At 38.4% G+C, this 19,991-nt stretch overlaps 1 protein-coding gene across 5 annotated transcripts in view; it reads right to left on the reverse strand.

Moving 5' to 3' along the window:
* Window positions 1-19,991, reverse strand: part of LOC115220795 (integrator complex subunit 3) — a 59,974-nt gene that overhangs the window by 23,552 nt on the left and 16,431 nt on the right. For all 5 annotated transcript variants that reach the window (XR_005002655.1, XM_036510429.1, XM_029790938.2 and 2 more), the window contains exons 10-12: window positions 17,233-17,280; window positions 15,593-15,736; window positions 2,759-2,846 (exon numbers count right to left, since the gene is read on the reverse strand). Coding sequence is in view for 4 of the 5 variants with exons in the window: in XM_036510429.1 (XP_036366322.1) it covers window positions 2,759-2,846; window positions 15,593-15,736; window positions 17,233-17,280 (280 nt within the window). In the remaining variant the exon portion in view is untranslated. The remainder of the gene's footprint in view (window positions 1-2,758; window positions 2,847-15,592; window positions 15,737-17,232; window positions 17,281-19,991) is intronic.

The raw sequence follows: 19,991 nt of genomic DNA on the forward strand, positions 1-19,991 counted from the left end.
CCGAGGTCGACTTTGCCTTTCATCTTTTCGGGGTCGATTAAATAAGTACCAGTTACGCACTGGGGTCGATGTAATCGACTTACTCCGTTTGTCTGTCCTTTCTGTGTGTAGCCCCTTGTGGGTAGTAAAGAAATATATATATTAAGAAGCTCAAGTGACCTCAGTTGTCAACCAGCCCATATCCATAAATACTAAAAGGACTTTTGAATCACCTGTACACACACACACCTGTATATACATAAGTTTCATAATTCATGAGTAGAATGAGGGAAATAACAATAATGAAATGGAAATTTATTAATACACAATGGAGTGTTTGTTTAGCAGTTAATGTTTTCATTGGGTTTCTCTTAAACGTTTCTGTGAAAATAGATTTTAAGAACATGTCTGGTAGAAAAGAAAAAGGAGATGGAGGTGGGAAGGGGCCAATATAAGCTAAAGTTCCAAACTGAGCCACTTTGGAATTCAATGATAAAAGCCAAATCATCAGGACACTTTCATCGGTTCACACTTTCACCTCAAGCATGGATTGTGCATTTTATATGAAGCTATTTATCATTTCTATGTAATTTATTCACAGGTGTGTGATCACAAGAACATAAACGTGTATATTATTGAAATAATCCTTGTTTCCTCTGTCCAATATTTTCACTTTTAATTTCATTTATCTCCTAGAATTTTAAACTTATTTGCACATTTGAATTAAAGCCTTAGGAGGAAGTAGGTCAGTGTTGGAGGCTTTTTTTTTTATAGTTGGATGTTTGTGTTGTACCCACAGAAAACCATTCGACTTTAACGTAAAAGTAGTGACTGTAACTAGACTGTAACTTGAAGCAAGAAGACCGCAGAACCTTTGTTAGTCAACCACTACACATTGGTTACGTAAGGATTTGAACAGTCTGAAATGCAAGTGGGATCTAGAATGAGAGCGGGGGAAATACCCTGGTTAAAATCAACACAAAATTCTGTAAAGATGACTGATGGCAGTGAAGGTTTGACATTGGAAGACAACATGATACAAAGTCAGATCTGTTCTGTGACCCACAACAGAAAACAAAAATATAAACAATGGCACCCGCCAATACAATCACACTCCTTGTGCAGTCATCATCTTTTTTGTTTCACATTCGCAGTGTTTGATCGGTTACTCCACCACTTACAGTAACACAGTTTCCAATCACCATCCACTTGTAGTCAATCAGTTTCAGGTTCAAAGATAGATTTTTGTTTTACTACTTCAATCACATTTTATCAGTTACAAAATATTTGCTTCAGAAATTCTCTCCACATTCAGTAATTTTCATTATTCAGTCACATCCCTTCATGCTACCAAATGTTTCTTCTTCTTTCTTCCCCCTTATAATGTATTCCACTCAGAGGATATCCTTACATCAAGACGCTTGCCCTCCCCACCCCCACCCCACCCACCACCCCTGTCCACTCCACCAACACTTTGTGATTTGAGCCACAGCAAATGGTGGTTTCCAAACATTTCCAAAACATTTTTAAATGCCTTCAAGTTGTCAAATCAATGTTCACCTCTAAATATGTCAATCACTTGACAAAGAAGGATAAGAAAAATAATAATCAAAAAAAAAAGAAAACAAAACAAAAAAGAAATGGGTTCGGTGAAAACTGATAGGAATGCCCAGACTCTGACTTTATCAATAAACACTTTACAGACAGCTGAACCGAGACGACTGGACATTAGCACTTTACTAAGCACAACCATATTGAAGTGTAGAATTGTGCCAAGACACTTGGGAAGGGTACTGACCATGCATGGCCAGCAAGACAATGCCTCTGCAAGCACTGGTCTTTTTAACTTCCTCATCCAATATAAAATCAAATCAATAACCCCCACCTCACACCCAAGCCTACCCATTATAACTCACTTTCCAAACCCACAACTAAACATTTCCCCAAATCCTGCAACTTCTTCTTAACCCATCTTTTTCTCTGCAGCCACAAATCTACCACAATTCAAATGAAACACCAAATGCACAAACCTCACCCAACTGTCCTCATCTCCCAATATTGGAGGGTCCCAAAAGGCTACGGGCACTGCCTCACCTCCTCATATTCAGAAAAACATAAACAAAACGGAGCCCTCATATTTTCATGTCCCCAGATGAGAGAAGAAGATCACAAGAGACCGAAGTGTTTCAAAAAAAAAAAAGAGAGAGAAAAGAATTACTGTCAATAGTGGTCACAATCAAATGCAATGAGCCAACATAAAAACCTTTATGCAGTCACTCAAATGGCTAAAAATAACAGCTAAATCTTTCAAATCACACCTACTGCTTTAGATAAAAGATACATTGGACAATATAACCCCTGATATACAAAAAGAGAGAGTGGTCACAGCTAGAATACCATTAATTCTATAAAACCACTTAATCAGGGCTGACACAAAATGCCATGAATTGTATAAGTTCAGCTCAATCAAGGCTGATTTGATGCTAAACAATAAATAGCTGATTCTTTCTTTTTACTTTTACTAAATATCAGAGAGGACTCATTCAATTAATTTTCTATAAGAAAAGAAATACCCGCTTTGTAAAATTTCTGCCAGTCACTCATCAAAATAGCTCTAATGCTATGGAATATAGTGACTAAGAGAAAATGACACTAAGGAAAAAAAAGATGGGAGGGGAGGGAAAGAGGGTCAGAAGAATTTGCTATATTGTAAAGTATTGAGACATGATGTCTGCTAGATAGGAGAAAAATCTAAGGAACATAATCTAAAAGAACTTACCAATATTCATAATGCTATCTTTGTCAGGGTCAAATAACAGCCAGTCATAAAAGAGACTCAGTTTCACATTTGAAGCTGCTACATTCGACTATACAGAACAGAATGCCAACATGTTAAACCAAGAAACATACAATGCAAAAAAAAAATAATAATAATAATAATAATAAAAATAATAAATAAAAAGTCACTATTATTTAATTGGGGCTTCTTTGTTTGGTTAAAATGTTTTTTGTTCTATTTTTTAAAGCAAAATAAATAAAAAAATATATATACGTGCAAAGATATAAATTCATTTAATGCTACACACAGGTGTAACACATTAAGTGTATTGATCAATTGATCTTTTGCGATCAGAAACATACAATAATGAATTATCAGCATTAATAACATCGACGAAGCAATTTATCTAGAATTAGAAATCAAACCTTTATCAGAATTTTTCTTTTCCAGTCTTACCAACGATGCCAGAGAGGCACACCATTTTATTATATTCTGTAAAGAGACATCAATGACTCAAAGACCTTGATCAGTCAGATTTACTAGCATTTTCTTCTCGTACACAGAGATATATTTTTGTAAGAATCTCTTACATGCCATGCACAAAACTCTAGGCTTTTGAGTCACTTCTGCAGCTTTACAGCACAAAAATACAGAGATATTTATGCTTTGCATACCAAGTTCTGTTTCTCTTGTTTGTGCCACCAAACCTTACGTTAAGTACCTGTTATTATTTTCATATCATGGCTTCACACTGGTGTCCAGTTATTTGGTTGGACACAGGAATCTTCAATGAACTTTTGGAGTAGAGAAAGCAAATGACAAGAATCTTTTACTTTCTCAATTAATATAAAAGCCAAGTGAAGACGTCTGTGTCCGTATGTTTGGACAAGTGCCAAACCATGCCATTGGAGTAACAATTAGTAGCAAACTTACAGACATACATCACTTTACAAGACTCCCCAACAGTGCATACTAAGCACTTTGGTATTTTACATGAAAAATTAAGCTTCCAATCACACACTTTGTATCTACATATTTTGGAATAATAAGTGCATATATATGTGTGTATATGTTTACACATACACACATACATACATACATACACACAACTTTAAAATTCTGTTCACGGCTGAGACTGCATTTACCATGCCCAGCTTTTAAGATAAACGGTTGTTTGTTTTTGTGCGTGTGCATACACATACACACACCTACATCCATACACACGCACATGTATACAGCCACATACAAGATTTACTCACTCCAAACAATCAAAGAGATATAGGCCAATCGCATTGGCCTACAGGAATCCGGTCAATCTGTCAGTCTACTAAATGAAAGCTAACTTCAACTCTTCCAAAATCTCCAGACCCAAAATGAGCAGTTTGCAAAGTCCTCGACTAACAGATGATACCCACGCATCGTTTATTTTCCGCATGCATTTGTGCATCACACAGACTCAACTGCTTGACTTGTGGTGTTAAGGGATTTGAATCCATTCTCTTGATTACTAATTATAACGAAACAATCGCAACTTTTATGCAGCTTCCAATTCATCCTTCCTATTATTAGTTGGATGTGACTGAAAGGAGATTTCTGACAGGCTGAGCAGCCATAGTACAAGATCCTTCATTGACTTCATAGGAGTTTATTGTATTGAGGAGAGCTAGACAGGGAGCCTTACAGTGAAGTGGATGAGAGAGAAATATTCCAATGGGATAAGATGCTAGTCTCTTTCACATGCTGATATCAAGCCGATAAAAACCTCATAAAAATCTCCAAGATGGCTGTTATTGCTTTTAATGGTGTAATGATATCATTGATGATATCTACCTAGAGCCAACAAAAGTTTCTACATGATCACTCAAACTGCTAGAAATAGTAGCCAAATGTATTTTCAATCACATTCAACCATTTAAAAAAAATACTGAAACAATCATCATCATCATCGTTTAACATCTGCTTTCCATGCTGGCATGGGTTGGACAGTTTGGTGGTTGCACCAGGCTCCAATCTGATCTGGCAAGGTTTCTACAACTGGATGCCCTTCCTAATGCCAACCATTCTGAGAGTGTAAGTGGGTACTTTCTATATAACAACTAACACGGGGGCCAGTCAGGTGGCACTGGCAACAACCATGCTTGAATGGTGCTTTTTACGTGCCACCGGCACAGGACCAATCAGGCGGCACTGGCTTCAGATAATGTAAGCCTTCTCCAAGTGTCCACAATTGAGATGCGCTTCACAATAACACACCATGAATCTCTGTCCCCATTAGCTTTGGTAAGTCCTTAATTCCATCTTACATATCTTTACCAATAACATCAGTTGAGCAGTCTTCATCCTTTATTAAGGTTTGGAAGTCATCAAAATATAAGATCTGATATGGCAAGAGAGCAGTAACCAGCAAAGCCTTCCCTGCACTGAACAACAGAATGGGTGGAATATGTCTGTAAATCTTCTCTTTAGCCTAAGATACATAAAAGAGGAAAAGTAGCAGTGAATGGGTGTCGTGATATTCATGCACCCGTCAATGACACTGGCAGCGGAAATGAAGTGACTTGACTTGTAAATCAGACCAATTCCAAAAGAGTTAGTTTACCAGGAGTGTACCAATGCCTTACAGAATGTATGTGTGTGTGTGTGTGTGTGTGTGTGTGTGTGTGTGCCTGCTAACATGAACTAACATGCATCACTCTGTGTGAGCAAAGGTTAATTTAGGATACTTTAGGTAATACATACACACAAACACAAACAAATATATATATACAACAGACTTAACGAACTGTGAACCCAACTATAGTGTAAGACACTCGAATCTTTGATCTTTTCTTTTCCAATGTAACTATTGATCTTTCACTCTTCTTCTCTCTACCTCTGACTTCTTCGTTCTGACAATGTCTACCATTGGCAACAAGGTAAAAATATAAATATATATTCTCCTCACCATGGTAAACAGAAACGATTGTAAACAACTTTACTCTCACTCTCTCACCTTTATTTACTAATTAAATAATGGCTTACTAGCGCAAAAGACACACTTCTGTTTGTTATTTTTCCTCCTTTTTCTTCTCATCTATATATATATATATATATATATATAGTTACTGTAAGTAATGAAAGCAGGACCTGTTACTACATACCACACCATCTTGCCATCTCTACAACTGCCAGCCACCACTCCCTCTCCCCTTCTGTGTTACTTTCAACAATCAGCATCCATCTTTCATATTAATTATCGTTTCCCCCTCCCCCTCCCCCACTCCTGTTCATCTTACATTAACTTCATCCCCTAAACACATCTCACCACCTCCATCTCTTACTCTACTCCCACTTTTGCAACTTTACCCTATCCCTCATCACCACCACCACCACCATCACCCCACACACTTTCCTGATTCTTCTGTATCTATGTTCCATTCATTCAGTACATCACCATGAGAGCATGTACTAACACCCTGTCACCATTATATTTACCTCACTTCTCGGCCCCACTCCAGCCTAGCCCATCCACTCAAGTAAAACATGAAGTAGGCATGGACGTCTGCCATCCCTCCTATTCTCCTGCTCAGTTCAGTGGTGAGGGGCTCTTCTTCCCTCTTGCAAGAGTCACCTTGTCACTTGACTCCGACAAACTACAAGGTGACCTCACTGGGACTAGTGCCACAAAAATGGCACCTCGTACACTCTGTGAAGTGGTTGGTGTTATGAAGGGCATCTGGCCATAGAAAGCATGCTAAAACTGAGACACTGGAGCAGGATGTAGTCCTCTGACTCTCACTGGATGCCGTTGATACATTCAACACATACCAGAATGGAAAACAGATATAAAAATAATAACGATGATGATATAACCAACCCACAAACACACAAATTGATGTAGGCTGGATTGAATTAAAACAAATACAAGATTCTAAAATATAGTGAATTCTTAATTACAGATAAAAATCTGAGAAATATATTCAATAAAAGTAATTATGGCACTCATGCTTCTTTCTCCTCCTCCTCAATAATTCCCATTGAAAAAAATACCCTTTCACCATTTCCTCTCTCTCTCTCTCTCTCTCTCCCACAAAGTATTCAACTTGGAGCATTTGCCTTTCTCTTCTTTCTTAAAGCAGAACATTTATTCCACTCTTTCGACTTCCTATTACCATTTGGCAATGCTGAACAGCATAAGTCATCTCAGATTCAACACTTTTACGCAAATATATAATGGAAGGAAATGAGATAATCCTGTGGTAATTAGATAAGAATATATTCAGCTTTGTATTTAGGTCAATCCCAACAGAGCTCTGAAAATATGAAGAGAGAAAAATGCAATGTTGTTACGGCATAAATATGGAAACAGAAACTCAGTCACTCAATGTCCTCTACCTCTTCCTCATTCCAGCCATTGGGGATATTAAAAAAAACGAAAAGAAATTAAATTACAGCAATGACTTGCAAAATAACGTCTGGGAAGTAACTATAGCTCATAGATAGAAGAGCTTCTTTCTTTAACCAACTGCAAAAACAAAGCCACTTCTAGCCCTGCTTTATTTTAAGGAACATATTCTGCCTGGTTTGTGACCCTGTTGCATACAGGCAGCCTTTTGACTGTCATCAGAGATTTACTAATCTTGACAGCGTTCAGCTCTGTTGGATTATCTATGTAAGATTAAAATGGAAAATCAGTGAATCTTTTGAATGAAGATTATACATTTGATTTCAATTGGTGGGTAAACCAGATCAATCACTATAGTTAATAGGGTTTGTATTTTTGTAAGAATTTCCTGTTACATAGAAGAATTCTTCCTGGGACATCTACTCTTATTATATACATTAATTACGATTCTTTAATCATTAAACCAGTCTAATCTCATTTTAGGAGTTTGAAATCCAATTTCATCTTCAACAATAAGTGGGGGGGGGATTTGCTTTAATAAGTTCCAAAAGAGTGTTTCCTGCTATATTTAATGAGGTTTGTATTTGCCAGGCAATAAAGATTCAAAATCTTATATTGGATGTCCATTTATGCACATCACTGACGACAGCAGCCAAATATTTCTTGAGATGTACAGATATTCTAAGGGCATTTGCATCCAATTCATCATTTGGTCCAGTTGTGTGGTCATGCTTCACGCAAACCCATGATGAACCAAGCCTCCCCCATCAACAGAGGCACCCCAATCACAAATTATAGAATTATGGAGGCATGGAGAGGAAAAGATGCACAGAAGTGTTACCCGATACAAGCATTTCTCAATGACATCAATGGCATCGTAAGCGAAAGAAATCAGTTTCTTTATTTGGAAACAACTCCAATCCAAGGTCTAAGTCCACCAAGAGATCCTAATGCTTGCCAAGTCTTAAAATACACTCATTTCAAACATAATAGTGAAACTTCATCGTTTTTATAAATGGATGAAAATTGCAATGTTAACGTCTTTCTTAGCAGCAGTGATGCGGGTGGAGTGGAACCCAAGGAGATTCCAAATACAAACTGAATTTTTCTGTAGACTCAAAAATCACACTACATTCTTTAATTCATATTGATTCCTTAAACTAGGAATAAAATGATTCCATATTAGTTGAGGATATTAAAGCAATGGACATTGACTGTATTTATAGAAGTGTTTCATTTAATTATGGGGAACAAATCTGAGATCCTTCAGGAATTTTCATTTTCAAATGTCATCACATATTCTCGTGAGTTGAGCAGGTTTACATACAACTTATTGCCACTGGTATTCATTGCCAATCAGTGTGAAGTACTTTTGAGATCTGACATCCCTGCTTCTTCCTTTCTCTTCCTCAATATGCAAGAAACTAGCCATCATATCTCACAACCATGTAAAGCTTCAGAATCTAAAGTTAGGGAACAGTTTCTTTTTATGAACTGTTGTGCCTCAAGAATATCTTCCATTTTCAACAACACTAACATCATAAAATATGTATGTAGGTCTGTGTATGTATGTGTGTGTATGTATGTGTGTGTGTATATATATATATATATATATATATATAATATATATATATATAATATATATATATGGTGGATAAATATTCTTTACTTGTGGATTAACAAGAGTATTCTTGGAGACAAGTAACAACATTCGATGGAGCAGGCTTGATGGTTGTTGAGAGATTTCTCCCAGCATAAAACCAATAGCAGCCTTGTTAACCCACAAATAAACTCTGTGTGCGCGTGCGTATGTATGTGATGATGATAATGCATATGTGTGTGTTGTGTGTGAGTGTGTGTGTATACACACCACACACACACACACACACACACATGTATAAATCGCTTTTAGCAGTGGAACGCAAAATAGATTAAGCTATAAAATGGTGTAAATACTGGGATAAAAAACTCCTTGGATGGAAGAAGTCAAAGGCTGCCTTTATAAGCACGCGCACACACACACACACACAACACACACACACACACCACACACACACACAGACAGATGTGGATGTGTTTGTGTGTATCTATGTATGTGTAACTGTGCAGGTGTGTATGACTGAGAGCACATTTTCTTTATCTTGGCCTGTGCTGATTGTAAACAATGCATCACCATTCATATAAACTGTGTCGTTTGCTTTCAGTCCTCCACAAAAGCCTATCCAGACTGTTTATTGCTTGATAGCCAGGGGAGGATGATAACCTTGCCTTGGAAACAAATGCTGCTGATAGAAAGGGCATCAGGCTGTAGACATTTTCTGCCTCAACAAAAGTCTCAAGCACAGAAACAGAAACATTAAGGATGAGGAGTAAATATTTATACACATACATACACACATGATATATACATATTCAAAAAGGTAAAAAATATAGATTACTGCTTTTGCTTACAAATGGGGTGAAAGGAGTACTCAATGCATAAAGCAGAGGGTATATATTTTTGAGAAGTTAAAGCTTCTTGAAACATAATTTAGGGTTTCAAATGTCTGATTTAGGGATGCAGCATGACAATATATAAGAAAAAAAAATATTCAAGGCAACAGTACATGGTATAATCCTAAAAACAAATATATAAAACAAAAATGTATTTTAAAAACATCAGGAAAAAATAACCACTGCAGCCAAACCTAAGCAGCTTCACATTCAGTGTTCACTATCAAGTCATTATTCATTCAAAGCACACACACACACACACACACACAAACTGTCTGTCTGACCCATGCAAGCATAGTAAAGTGAATAAGTGATGATGATAATGCGCGTGTATGTGTATATCCTGTGTTGGTGCCACATAAAAAGCACCCAGTACACTCTGTAAGATGGTTGGCATTTCCAAAGAGTGTCTATCCACAGAAACAATGCCAAAGCAGATGACTGTAGCCCAGTGCAGCCCTCCAACCTGGCCAGCTACTATCAAACCATCCAACCCATGCCAGCATGGAAAATGTTACAGCCTCACTGCATCATTCTCAGCCAAATGGACCAAAGTTTTGTATTTCTTGTAGCAAATTAAACTATTTTGTTACTTTAGCTTCCCTTCAAAGGAAACACCGATTCACATAGCCCAATTCTCACCACTGACTCTCAAGTATATTTTAACCAGTGTCGCCTTACTGGCACTTGTGCCAGTGGCATGTGAACAAAACATTCGAGCGAGGTCATTGCCAGTGCCACTGGACTGACTCCTGTGCAGGTGGCACATAAAAAACACCATTTCAAGCATGGACGTTGCCAGTACCGCCAGACTGGCCCTCATGCTGGTGGCACGTAAAAGAACCCACTACTCTCATGGAGTGGTTGGCATTAGGAAGGGCATCCAGCTATAGAAACTCCGCCAGATCAGACTGGAGCCTAGTGCAGCCTCCTAGCTTCCCAGACCCAGTAGAACTGTCCAACCCATGCTAGCATGGAAAGCGGATGTTAAATGATGAGGATGATGATCATCATCATCATTTTACATCTGTTTTTTCTATGCTGGTACGAGTTAGTAGGTCATTATGGTCTGATTCAGTTGTTACTCAGTGTTATGACCTCCTATACCGGTTAGAGGAACTCATCACAGGCTGGGTCCTGCATTCCTCCTGCTCAGCTGACTGACCCCCTTGACTGAGTAGACTGGTTGCTAGTTATCACTGATCAAGCCACCTTGTAACTAGCAGTTGTAAGGAACGAAACTACTTTGAGAGGGAGAAGCAAAGAAAGGGCAAAAGTGAAAGTGTGAGAGGAAGAAGGGAAAGACTGTTGCGGGGGGTGGGGGATGATAGCAGAGGGAGGGAGAGAGAGGAGGAAAAAACAGTGGGGGAATAGTGGAAGTGAAACACTAGTGATTGGGAGGAAGAGAGAAAGAGTGATAAGGATGGTAGGGTATGTAAGGAGGATCCCCTGTCAGAGTTGGTATCCCCTGTCAGAGATAACAGAGTAAATATGAATAGATGGGAGTGAGTGGAGAAAGGGGTGTAACATAAAGAGAGGGAGAGAGAGAGGGAAAATGGTTAAGGAAGCAGTACTGGAGGGGGAGGGGCAGAGGGTTAGTGAAAGATGGGTAGGAGAGTGGGTGGGGGTGGAATATATTAGAGAACGAATGCAGTGACAATGTCATCCCCCACCCCCACTCCATTCTCTTTGTCTTCTCCAACTTTGCATCTTGCTAATCATCACAATCCCTTCATATCTCCTTCCTCGGGATCAACATCTTCAAGGGAGTCTTCACCATTTTGTCCCATGTCTTTCTCTCTTCCACACATTCCAACCACTTCTGAGTGCACAACACTTTGTCATTCCATCCTCTTTACCCTTCCTATACAAGCACAAACCCCTTCTCTCTGCCCCCAAACTGCATAAACTCCTCTTCTACATGGCTGTAGTGAGACATGACAGAACTATTTTGTCACTGTGGCTTAATTTAGTTGTGCTTTGGCCGGCGCCAACCGGGTAGGATTGGCCATGTACAAATACAAGTAACAACTTCCACCCAGCAGTAAAACGCACCTTTTACCAAGAAGCTAATTCAGTTAGAGCCCAGACGTTGAGTAAACAACAGTGTCTACTTTTGAAGTACCACTGCTTTTATATTCCTCTCCAACACGCAGAGAGGCAGATCAGACAGCCTTAAAAGCTTTCACTACATATCTGCTAAAATGTTATTCCAGTTTTTATAACCGATTTGGAGATTTTGTCGTATCTGACAGTCCTAGCACCCTTATCATAATTTTGCTATGCTCCTTTAACAGTGTTCTTATTCAACACTGAGCAACCTTTCTGGCATTTGTATTCGTTCTACAGCATGTAAACCACCAGAGTTAAAATCTCTCTCTATATAAACGGCAGTTTGTCTGTTTGTGTGTCAGTCAGGTTGTACCCTCACCCTGACCACGGCTTTCAACCGATTCTGATGAAACTTGACACACACATAGCCCAATGTCATAATTCAAAACTAACGCAGCGAAAAGTTTGAAAAGTTCCCCCAGTTCTGAAAAAAAATTGATAAATTCGACATGGGGTCGAGAATGTAAGTTTATTTGCAACACATTTTCTGTTGTAGTTTTCGCAACTTGCAATCGATTTTCACCAAACTCATGGTGAAGCTTAATGTTACCCTAAGGAACTTAATTCTGGCGTTAGTTTTCCATGCAATACCTTACCATCAGAAAAAAATCGATAAAATCAGGCCATTTTGGGAAATCGCATTCAAATTCAAGATGACATATTTTCGACAATATCTTTCTCAAATTGGCAGGAATTCTTTTTAAATTCACAGCGAGCATCATGTCTGCTCCAGGGGCTCTTACATACCCAGGCAATGCCGGGCTATGCTGCTAGTATAAGTTATAATACAAAATCCAATCCCGTCTCGCCACACACTAATCCCTCAACAGGTGTTTCATGTTTATTAACCATTCCCTCAACAGGACATTGATCTTTATGCACACTTGGTTTAGTGATTCTTTTATTCTTTTACTTGTTTCAGTCATTTGACTGCAGCCATGCTGGAGCACTGCCTTTAGTTGAACAAACTGATCCCAGGACTTATTCTTTGTAAGCCTAGTACTTATTCTATTGGTCTCTTTTGCTGAACCGTTAGATTACGGGGACATAAACACACCAGCATCGGTTGTCAAGTGATGATGGGGGGACAAACACAGACACAAACACACACACACACACACACACACATATATATACGACGGGCTTCTTTCAGTTTCCATCTACCAAATCCACTCACAAGGCATTGGTTAGCCCAAGGCTATAGTGGAAGACACTGCCCCAAGATGCCACGCAGTGGGACTGAACCCAGGACCATGTGGTTGTTAAGCAAGCTACACACAGCCACTACTGGTAAAATAAATATTACATGTGGAAAACAAATCATGCCACCTGACATTCATCTGAATGTGTTTTAAACTTGGAACTCTTCAATGCTGACATTCCTTGCTAAACAGCTTTTCTCTTGGTTTATTTCTTCACCATCATTCAAGCACGTTAACATGATAGATCCAGCAGAGCATGATCACTTCATTTTTACCTAAACTTTGGAAATTCTCTGCATTCAAGGCCCACATCTCACAACCAGGAAGCACTGGGCTTTGCAATGGAATGCACACACACACACACACACACACACACAAACATATTTGTGTGTGTGTGTTCAAAATAGTAAATAGCACTTTTAATGGTGGATATTCCAGTTATTAAATCAACTGAACTTCTCATCTGTTCAATTATTGTGCAAGTGGCTGAGTACTCCACACACAGTTATACTCTTAACATAGTCCCTAGGCAGATCAGCCATGACATGGTGTGTGCAAAAGCTAAAACTGTTTACAATCAGTGTACAATGTCAACACAAGGACACACACACACACACACACACACACACACACATACATATATATATACACATGCATTTAGACATGAAACCACTTTCCAGAAGTTCACCCTCTAGTATGTACACATACATACATTTAGATGCATACATACACACACACGATACATACATGACAACCTAACTGATGTTGTCTAAATGCCAAGGATACTGCTGTGTCTGATTTGGAGAGCAACTCGTTAGTAAAAATCTTTTAAAATAAAACTAGAACACATAAATAAATAAATATATATATATATAATATATATATATATATATATATACAGTTCTATATTTAAGATATGAGGAATTATGTACATTATTACATTTGACAGATATTTGTCCTCATCTTGTTTGTTGTTAACACGTTTCGGCTGATATACCTTCCAGCCTTCATCAGGTATCTTGGGGAAATTTCGAATCTGGGTTCTCATTCCTAAGGTATTTTTCAATGTTATTATTATGATTATTATTATTATTATTATTATTATTATTATTATTATTATTATTCAGGTCACTGCCTGGAATCGAACTCGGAATCTTGGGGTTAGTAGCCCGCGCTCTTAACAACTACGCCATATGCTCGGGGGCATAATAATAATAATAATAATAGCAACAACAACATTGAAAAATACCTTAGGAATGAGAACCCAGGTTCGAAATTTCCCCAAGACACCTGATGAAGGCTGGAGGTATATCAGCCGAAACGTTGTGTTAACAACAAACAAAATGAGGACAAATATTCGTCAAATGTAAATAATGTAAATAATGTGTGCTTGTGTGTGTGTGTATATATATATATAACACAAAAGGAAAGATTTGTACATGGTGACCTTTAGATTTCTTGGATAAACTTCTTCAACACATTCACCAAGAAAAGTTAACAGCAAGAAGAGTTATGGAACACCCTTCTTCTATAAGAATTACCTCAATTTTTTTAAGACATCAGGTGACAGATGTAAATGAGCATCACCATCACACAAGTGGTGTTGTTTATTTCGCATTTTCTAAGGAAAACCTTGTCTGGGCCGGTGGGGGGATATTCCCTTGTTTGGAAATAGCTAAGGGTTGGTGACAGGAAGGGCATCTGGTCATTGAAAACATCATCATCATCATTTAATGTCTGATTTCCATGCTAGCATGGGTTGGACAACACAAACTGGTAACCTGCAAGGCCACACTGGACCCATGCAAGTATGGAAAAGTGGCTGTTAAAATGATGATGATGATGATGAGATCTATATATGTATGGTGGTGTGGTTAAAGGGTTCACTTTGCAACCACATATTTCAGGGTTCAATTCCATCCCTTGTGCAGCAGCTTGAGCTGGTGTCTTCAGAGACAATGTGATGAGTTTCCATGCAATTTTCATCAACTCAATTTCCCTCCCATGGTTTGTGTTGACTTCAATCTTGAGTTGAGGTTATTGTCCAAGATTCATAAAAAAATACACATGCACATTAGATATATCACAGACACATGCGTTCATTTATATATATACTAGCAGTATCGCCCGGCGTTGCTCAGGTTTGTAAGGGAAATAACTATAAAGCATATTTAGAGAGTTATAGCCAAAAAATAGCAAAAAAATGGAAAAAAATGATGGTAAATTTTTTTTTAGTTAAAAAAGGTGGAGTTGCGTCCCCTAGACAGTTTGCAGTTTGTGTTTCTGATTCTCGACCCCATGTCGAATTTATCGATTTTTTTCAGAACTGGGGGAACTTTTCAAAATTTTCGCTGCGTTAGTTTTGAATTATGACATTGGGCTATGTGTGTGTCAAGTTTCATCAGAATCGGTTGAAAGCCGTGGTCAGGGTGAGGGTACAAGCAAACAGACACACAGAAACACGCACAGACAAACTGCCGTTTATATAGAGAGAGATATCCACATACACACATCACTTTAATCTTAGCAAAAGGCCGCATTTTTATAGTGATTTCTAACATTAAGAGTTATATATCAATTAACAGGAGAACGTTTTCTATTTCAAAGTACACAAAGCAACTGATAATAATAAGTGCAGCTTACTGTGCATGTCGTGAGTAGCCAACCAATCACAGCCCAGCGAGGTATAATCTCTGAACAAAGGAGCTCATTAGTCGGATGAAACACAGCACAAATATATCGTATCAAATCACAGCGTAGAGACTGGCTTTCAGGTGTGGAAAGATACTGTAAAGAAACAGAAATAAAATCAAAAGTTGTGTAAAACAAGGAAACTTAACATCACTGTCTTGTTAATAATATGAATTCGTATTTTAATAGATTGTATAATAGACATATTTTATGCCATGCTATCATTTTTAAATTGTCTGTTTGGAGAATAAGAAATATTCATCCATCAATTGCTATAACTCAATCCAAAACACAAGACCGCTAAAAGCCTCGTTTGTGGTTGAACTGATAATTCTCTGGTAATTCCTTATAGCAGTATCTTCATTTAGAACATAGTCAATACTTTATCACAAAAGCATTATACGAAGAGAAGACAGTAAAGCCATTACAATAGAAAATAAAGAAAAACAGAATAATTTCTTTTTATATTTCAACTTCAATACATATTATATCATGTGGCTGACCAGACTACTGGATGTTGTTATACATCACTGGTCACAATGCACTTTGCATCGCTTTAGCATTTGATCAGGTGTGCAAGTGAATATTGCCCCAGGTCCAAAGTCTAATCCATTGCAATATGAAATGAAATGTTTTACTGAAGAACCCAATGTGCAGTCAGTCTGGGAATTGAACCCACATTCTCATGACTGTGAGAGCAACACCCCTAACGACTAGGCCATGATTCCTTCACAATAAGTATTACATGTAAGAACGAAAACTCAATAACGGAACCTTATAATGAATATCAGGTTCTAACCAAAACAATGCATTCTTTTATTATTTTACGATTGGGGTACAAACAAGAGTAGGTTTTGTCTTTGAAGGAAACCAAACTGGTCAGATTGATGTCGATGTGGCCGACTGATGCCCAGCTTAAATAACTGCATGAAAAAAAACAGGTGGGGAGGGGGCAGGGTGGAAATGTTTGCAACAAAGTGAAACCTGCTAAAGTCACTACCAGATCCAGATAAAACTGGGTGATAGTCCAAGCCTACCACTCATAAAGATGAAACTCTTCGTATTTCAACTGCAGCACATATCTAACTCGTCCAAAACTAAATTGTGGACAGAATGGAATAATGGATGCTTGTGATTTATGTAAAGATCATTTATATTCACCAATAATTCCGCAGCAGGTTTTCTTTGTAGTGACATGGAATGTAAGAGTTTTGCAGTGTAACAGTCTTTGACACATCTCTACCCAAGACACACAACAACACTCACATGTCTTGTGATAATTCCATTGACACTGTCTCAAGCGGAATTTCACAAAACATTTTGATAAATTTACGTCTTCCATTTTGGTCAACGACAACAACAAAAGGAGTATTTTTGTGTCATCAACACTTGACAGATTTTCTGACAATCCTAAGAACTTACATAAAATATATCACTCTATCAACCAGATGTTATATACTGCTGCTCACAAGGCATTTCCTTGCATTGTTGCAGCTTTCAAATGCTACCACCCTACTAGCTAGGCAGGCAGCCACACACACACACACACACATACATACATATAAACATGCACAGATTCCATTTAAAAGTACCTGTCTTTGGAACCAATCTTGATAACGTTTATGTTGCCCAAATTTCACCTGAAATTAAAGACAAAAAAGAACCAATGTTTAGATTTGATAATTAAATAAAGAAATGACTGGAAATATATTCATAAAGTTAGCCAAATGCTTCAAACATGTTTATAAAATTAACAATATCTCAAAATACTAAAACCGTTCTGGTTTTTGACTAGAACAAGAAATAAATGCTAAATGTAAAAAATTCCCAAAACAGAGAGGAAAAGTTGAAAAAAATATTTTCCGTAGCCATGGTCGATGCTAGAGTCACATAACCAGTCTGTTTAAAAGTACCCTTCAATCGTTGGGTAATATGCTGTGCTTGAGAAGACCTGTTGAGTCAAATGGCTCCCATGCAAGTGACATGTTAAAAGCAGTATTTAAGTATGGCCAGTGGTATATAAAAAGCACCATTCAAGCATGGTCAATGTCCGTGCCATGTGACTGGCTCCCGTGCCAGTGGCACATAAAAAGCACCCACTACACTCTTGGAGTGGCAGGCATTAGGAAGGGCATCCAACTGTAGAAACCTTGCCAGAACATTTTGGAGCCTGGTGCAGCCTCCTGGCTTGCCAGTCTTCAGTCAAACCCATGCCAGCATGGAAAACAGACGTTAAATGATGATGATGATGATGATGATTCATTCAGTAGGTTAAGCCAGCCAAAACCTTTTATCTGCATTGTCGTCTTCATATTTTGTCATTAACAAAAAACCAGCTCTGGTTTTATGTTATGAAAACCTATCATCATCACCAACATCATCATTTAACATCCATTCTCCATGCTGGCATGGGTTGGACAGTTTGACAGGAGCCGGCCAGCTGCCCAAGCTCCATATTGTCAGCTTTGGAATGGTCTCTATGGCTGGAGGCCCTTCCTAACACCAACCACTCCACAGAGTGTACTGGGTGCTTTTAATGTGACACTGGAAGGGTGATTCCATGTGGCACCAGTGCAGGTGCTCTAATGTGACATCAGCACTCATGAGCCTGCAAACCCAGGATCTCTCGGCTGAGGGACGTAAAAGGACCTGCCTCTATGTATGGGCCACCATCATTGTGCTTAGCTTCAGATATGTCTTCTCAAGCACAGTAAACCAACACAAGTCTCAGTCCTTCGTCCTCTCTTCCCTGTGAGGCCCAACAACTGAACCTCCTGTCTCACCACTTGCAATAGAATATCATTGCCAGAAAGTGGAAACACAACTGAATGCACAATCAACTTTTTTCGTTTTATGTCTTAACAGTGCTTACGACTTTTAACACAGAATTTTGGGTGACAGGAAACAGTTGATAATATCAACCCCAGTACTTCAGTTGTACTTTTATTTCATTGGTCCCAGAAGGAGGAAAGTCACAGTTGACCTGGGTAGAATTTAGAAATCAGAACATAAAGGGTTGCAGCTAAACACCACAAGGTATTTTGTCCAATGCTCTATTAATTCTACCAATCTACTATCCTGACAGTGATGATGATGATGATGATGATAAAATATGGCAAGCCTTTTAGATCTGGTTGATAATGGTTTATTGCATGCTTTTGTTTCCCATCCATTACATGTGATGGACAAAATGCTTTGCATTAAAAGAGAAACCATTCATTATAGTAAAGATTGTTTGCCAACATAACATGGCAGTCCTGGCTTAGGACACGATCTGTGTCCTAAACTAGGACTGCCATGTTATGTTGGCAAACAAGCATTACTCCAAAGTACTGAATATCTCTCGTGAGATATAAAAATAGTAATTTTCTAACCATTCATTAGTTCTGTCCCTCCGTGTTCTGGTGTTCAACTGAATTCAAAGTCTACTTTGCTTTTCACTCCTCTTGGAGTTGGTAACATCAGCACCAACCCAGCAAAGAGAGAGAGAGAGAGAAGACAACCAACTGCCCCTTTCCTCAAGTATTAGTAGCTTTGTTAATATTAAGAAACTTTTTTTTTTCATCTGCTGCCTCACTGTTAAGTGTTGCAATATACTAAAGCATCATCTAGTTTTCAAGGTACTAAAAGGTCAAAGGTCAACACTGACCAGTCTATTGCAGGAAGAGCTGCACTGGTAAGTTTTTAAGAAACCAGTCTTTCCAAAGAGCTAGCAGTAGGATAAGAACAGGACAGAATGGGATCGAGGGGAGTTAAATATCGTGCTCTGGTTCTCATATGAGGGCTTTAACTCTTAAGAATGTTATCAATGGTGGTGTTGTGCATTATGAAAATAAGTAATAAACAACCGTCGTATGTGACTATACTTCTTGTCTGTTGAACTAAACTAAGCTTTGTCACTTAATTATCCTCACCAATCCAGTCTGCACAGTCACCAGACTTGTACAGAGTTTATAGTAACGGAACTTCTATTAGTCTCAACACTGAGCACCCCAGTTATTCCATCAATCCAACTACTTACTTATCGTATTGCGGCGTAAGTAGATGAATTCTTCAGAGATGTGCTTCCTTAATGCAATTCTCGAGCAGAAACAGCATGGCACTGGGCATCACAAAGCTGACTCTTTGAATTACAAAGTCTATTCAACAGGCTTCCTGTTCCCATCTACCCCAATTTCACTCACAAGGGTAGGCAGGAGAGCTCAACCTGAAACAAAGGTAAAAGACACAGCCAAGATGCCATGTGTCAGAATCAAACCCATTAGTGGTCGACAGAACTTTGGTCACCTCACTCAGCCATGCTTGCACTTGTAAGAGTTTATTTACACCTGGGGACCTCAAAGACTTGGAA

Source organism: Octopus sinensis, linkage group LG17 (genome assembly GCF_006345805.1).
Source record: "Octopus sinensis linkage group LG17, ASM634580v1, whole genome shotgun sequence".
Lineage (NCBI taxonomy): Eukaryota > Metazoa > Mollusca > Cephalopoda > Octopoda > Octopodidae > Octopus > Octopus sinensis.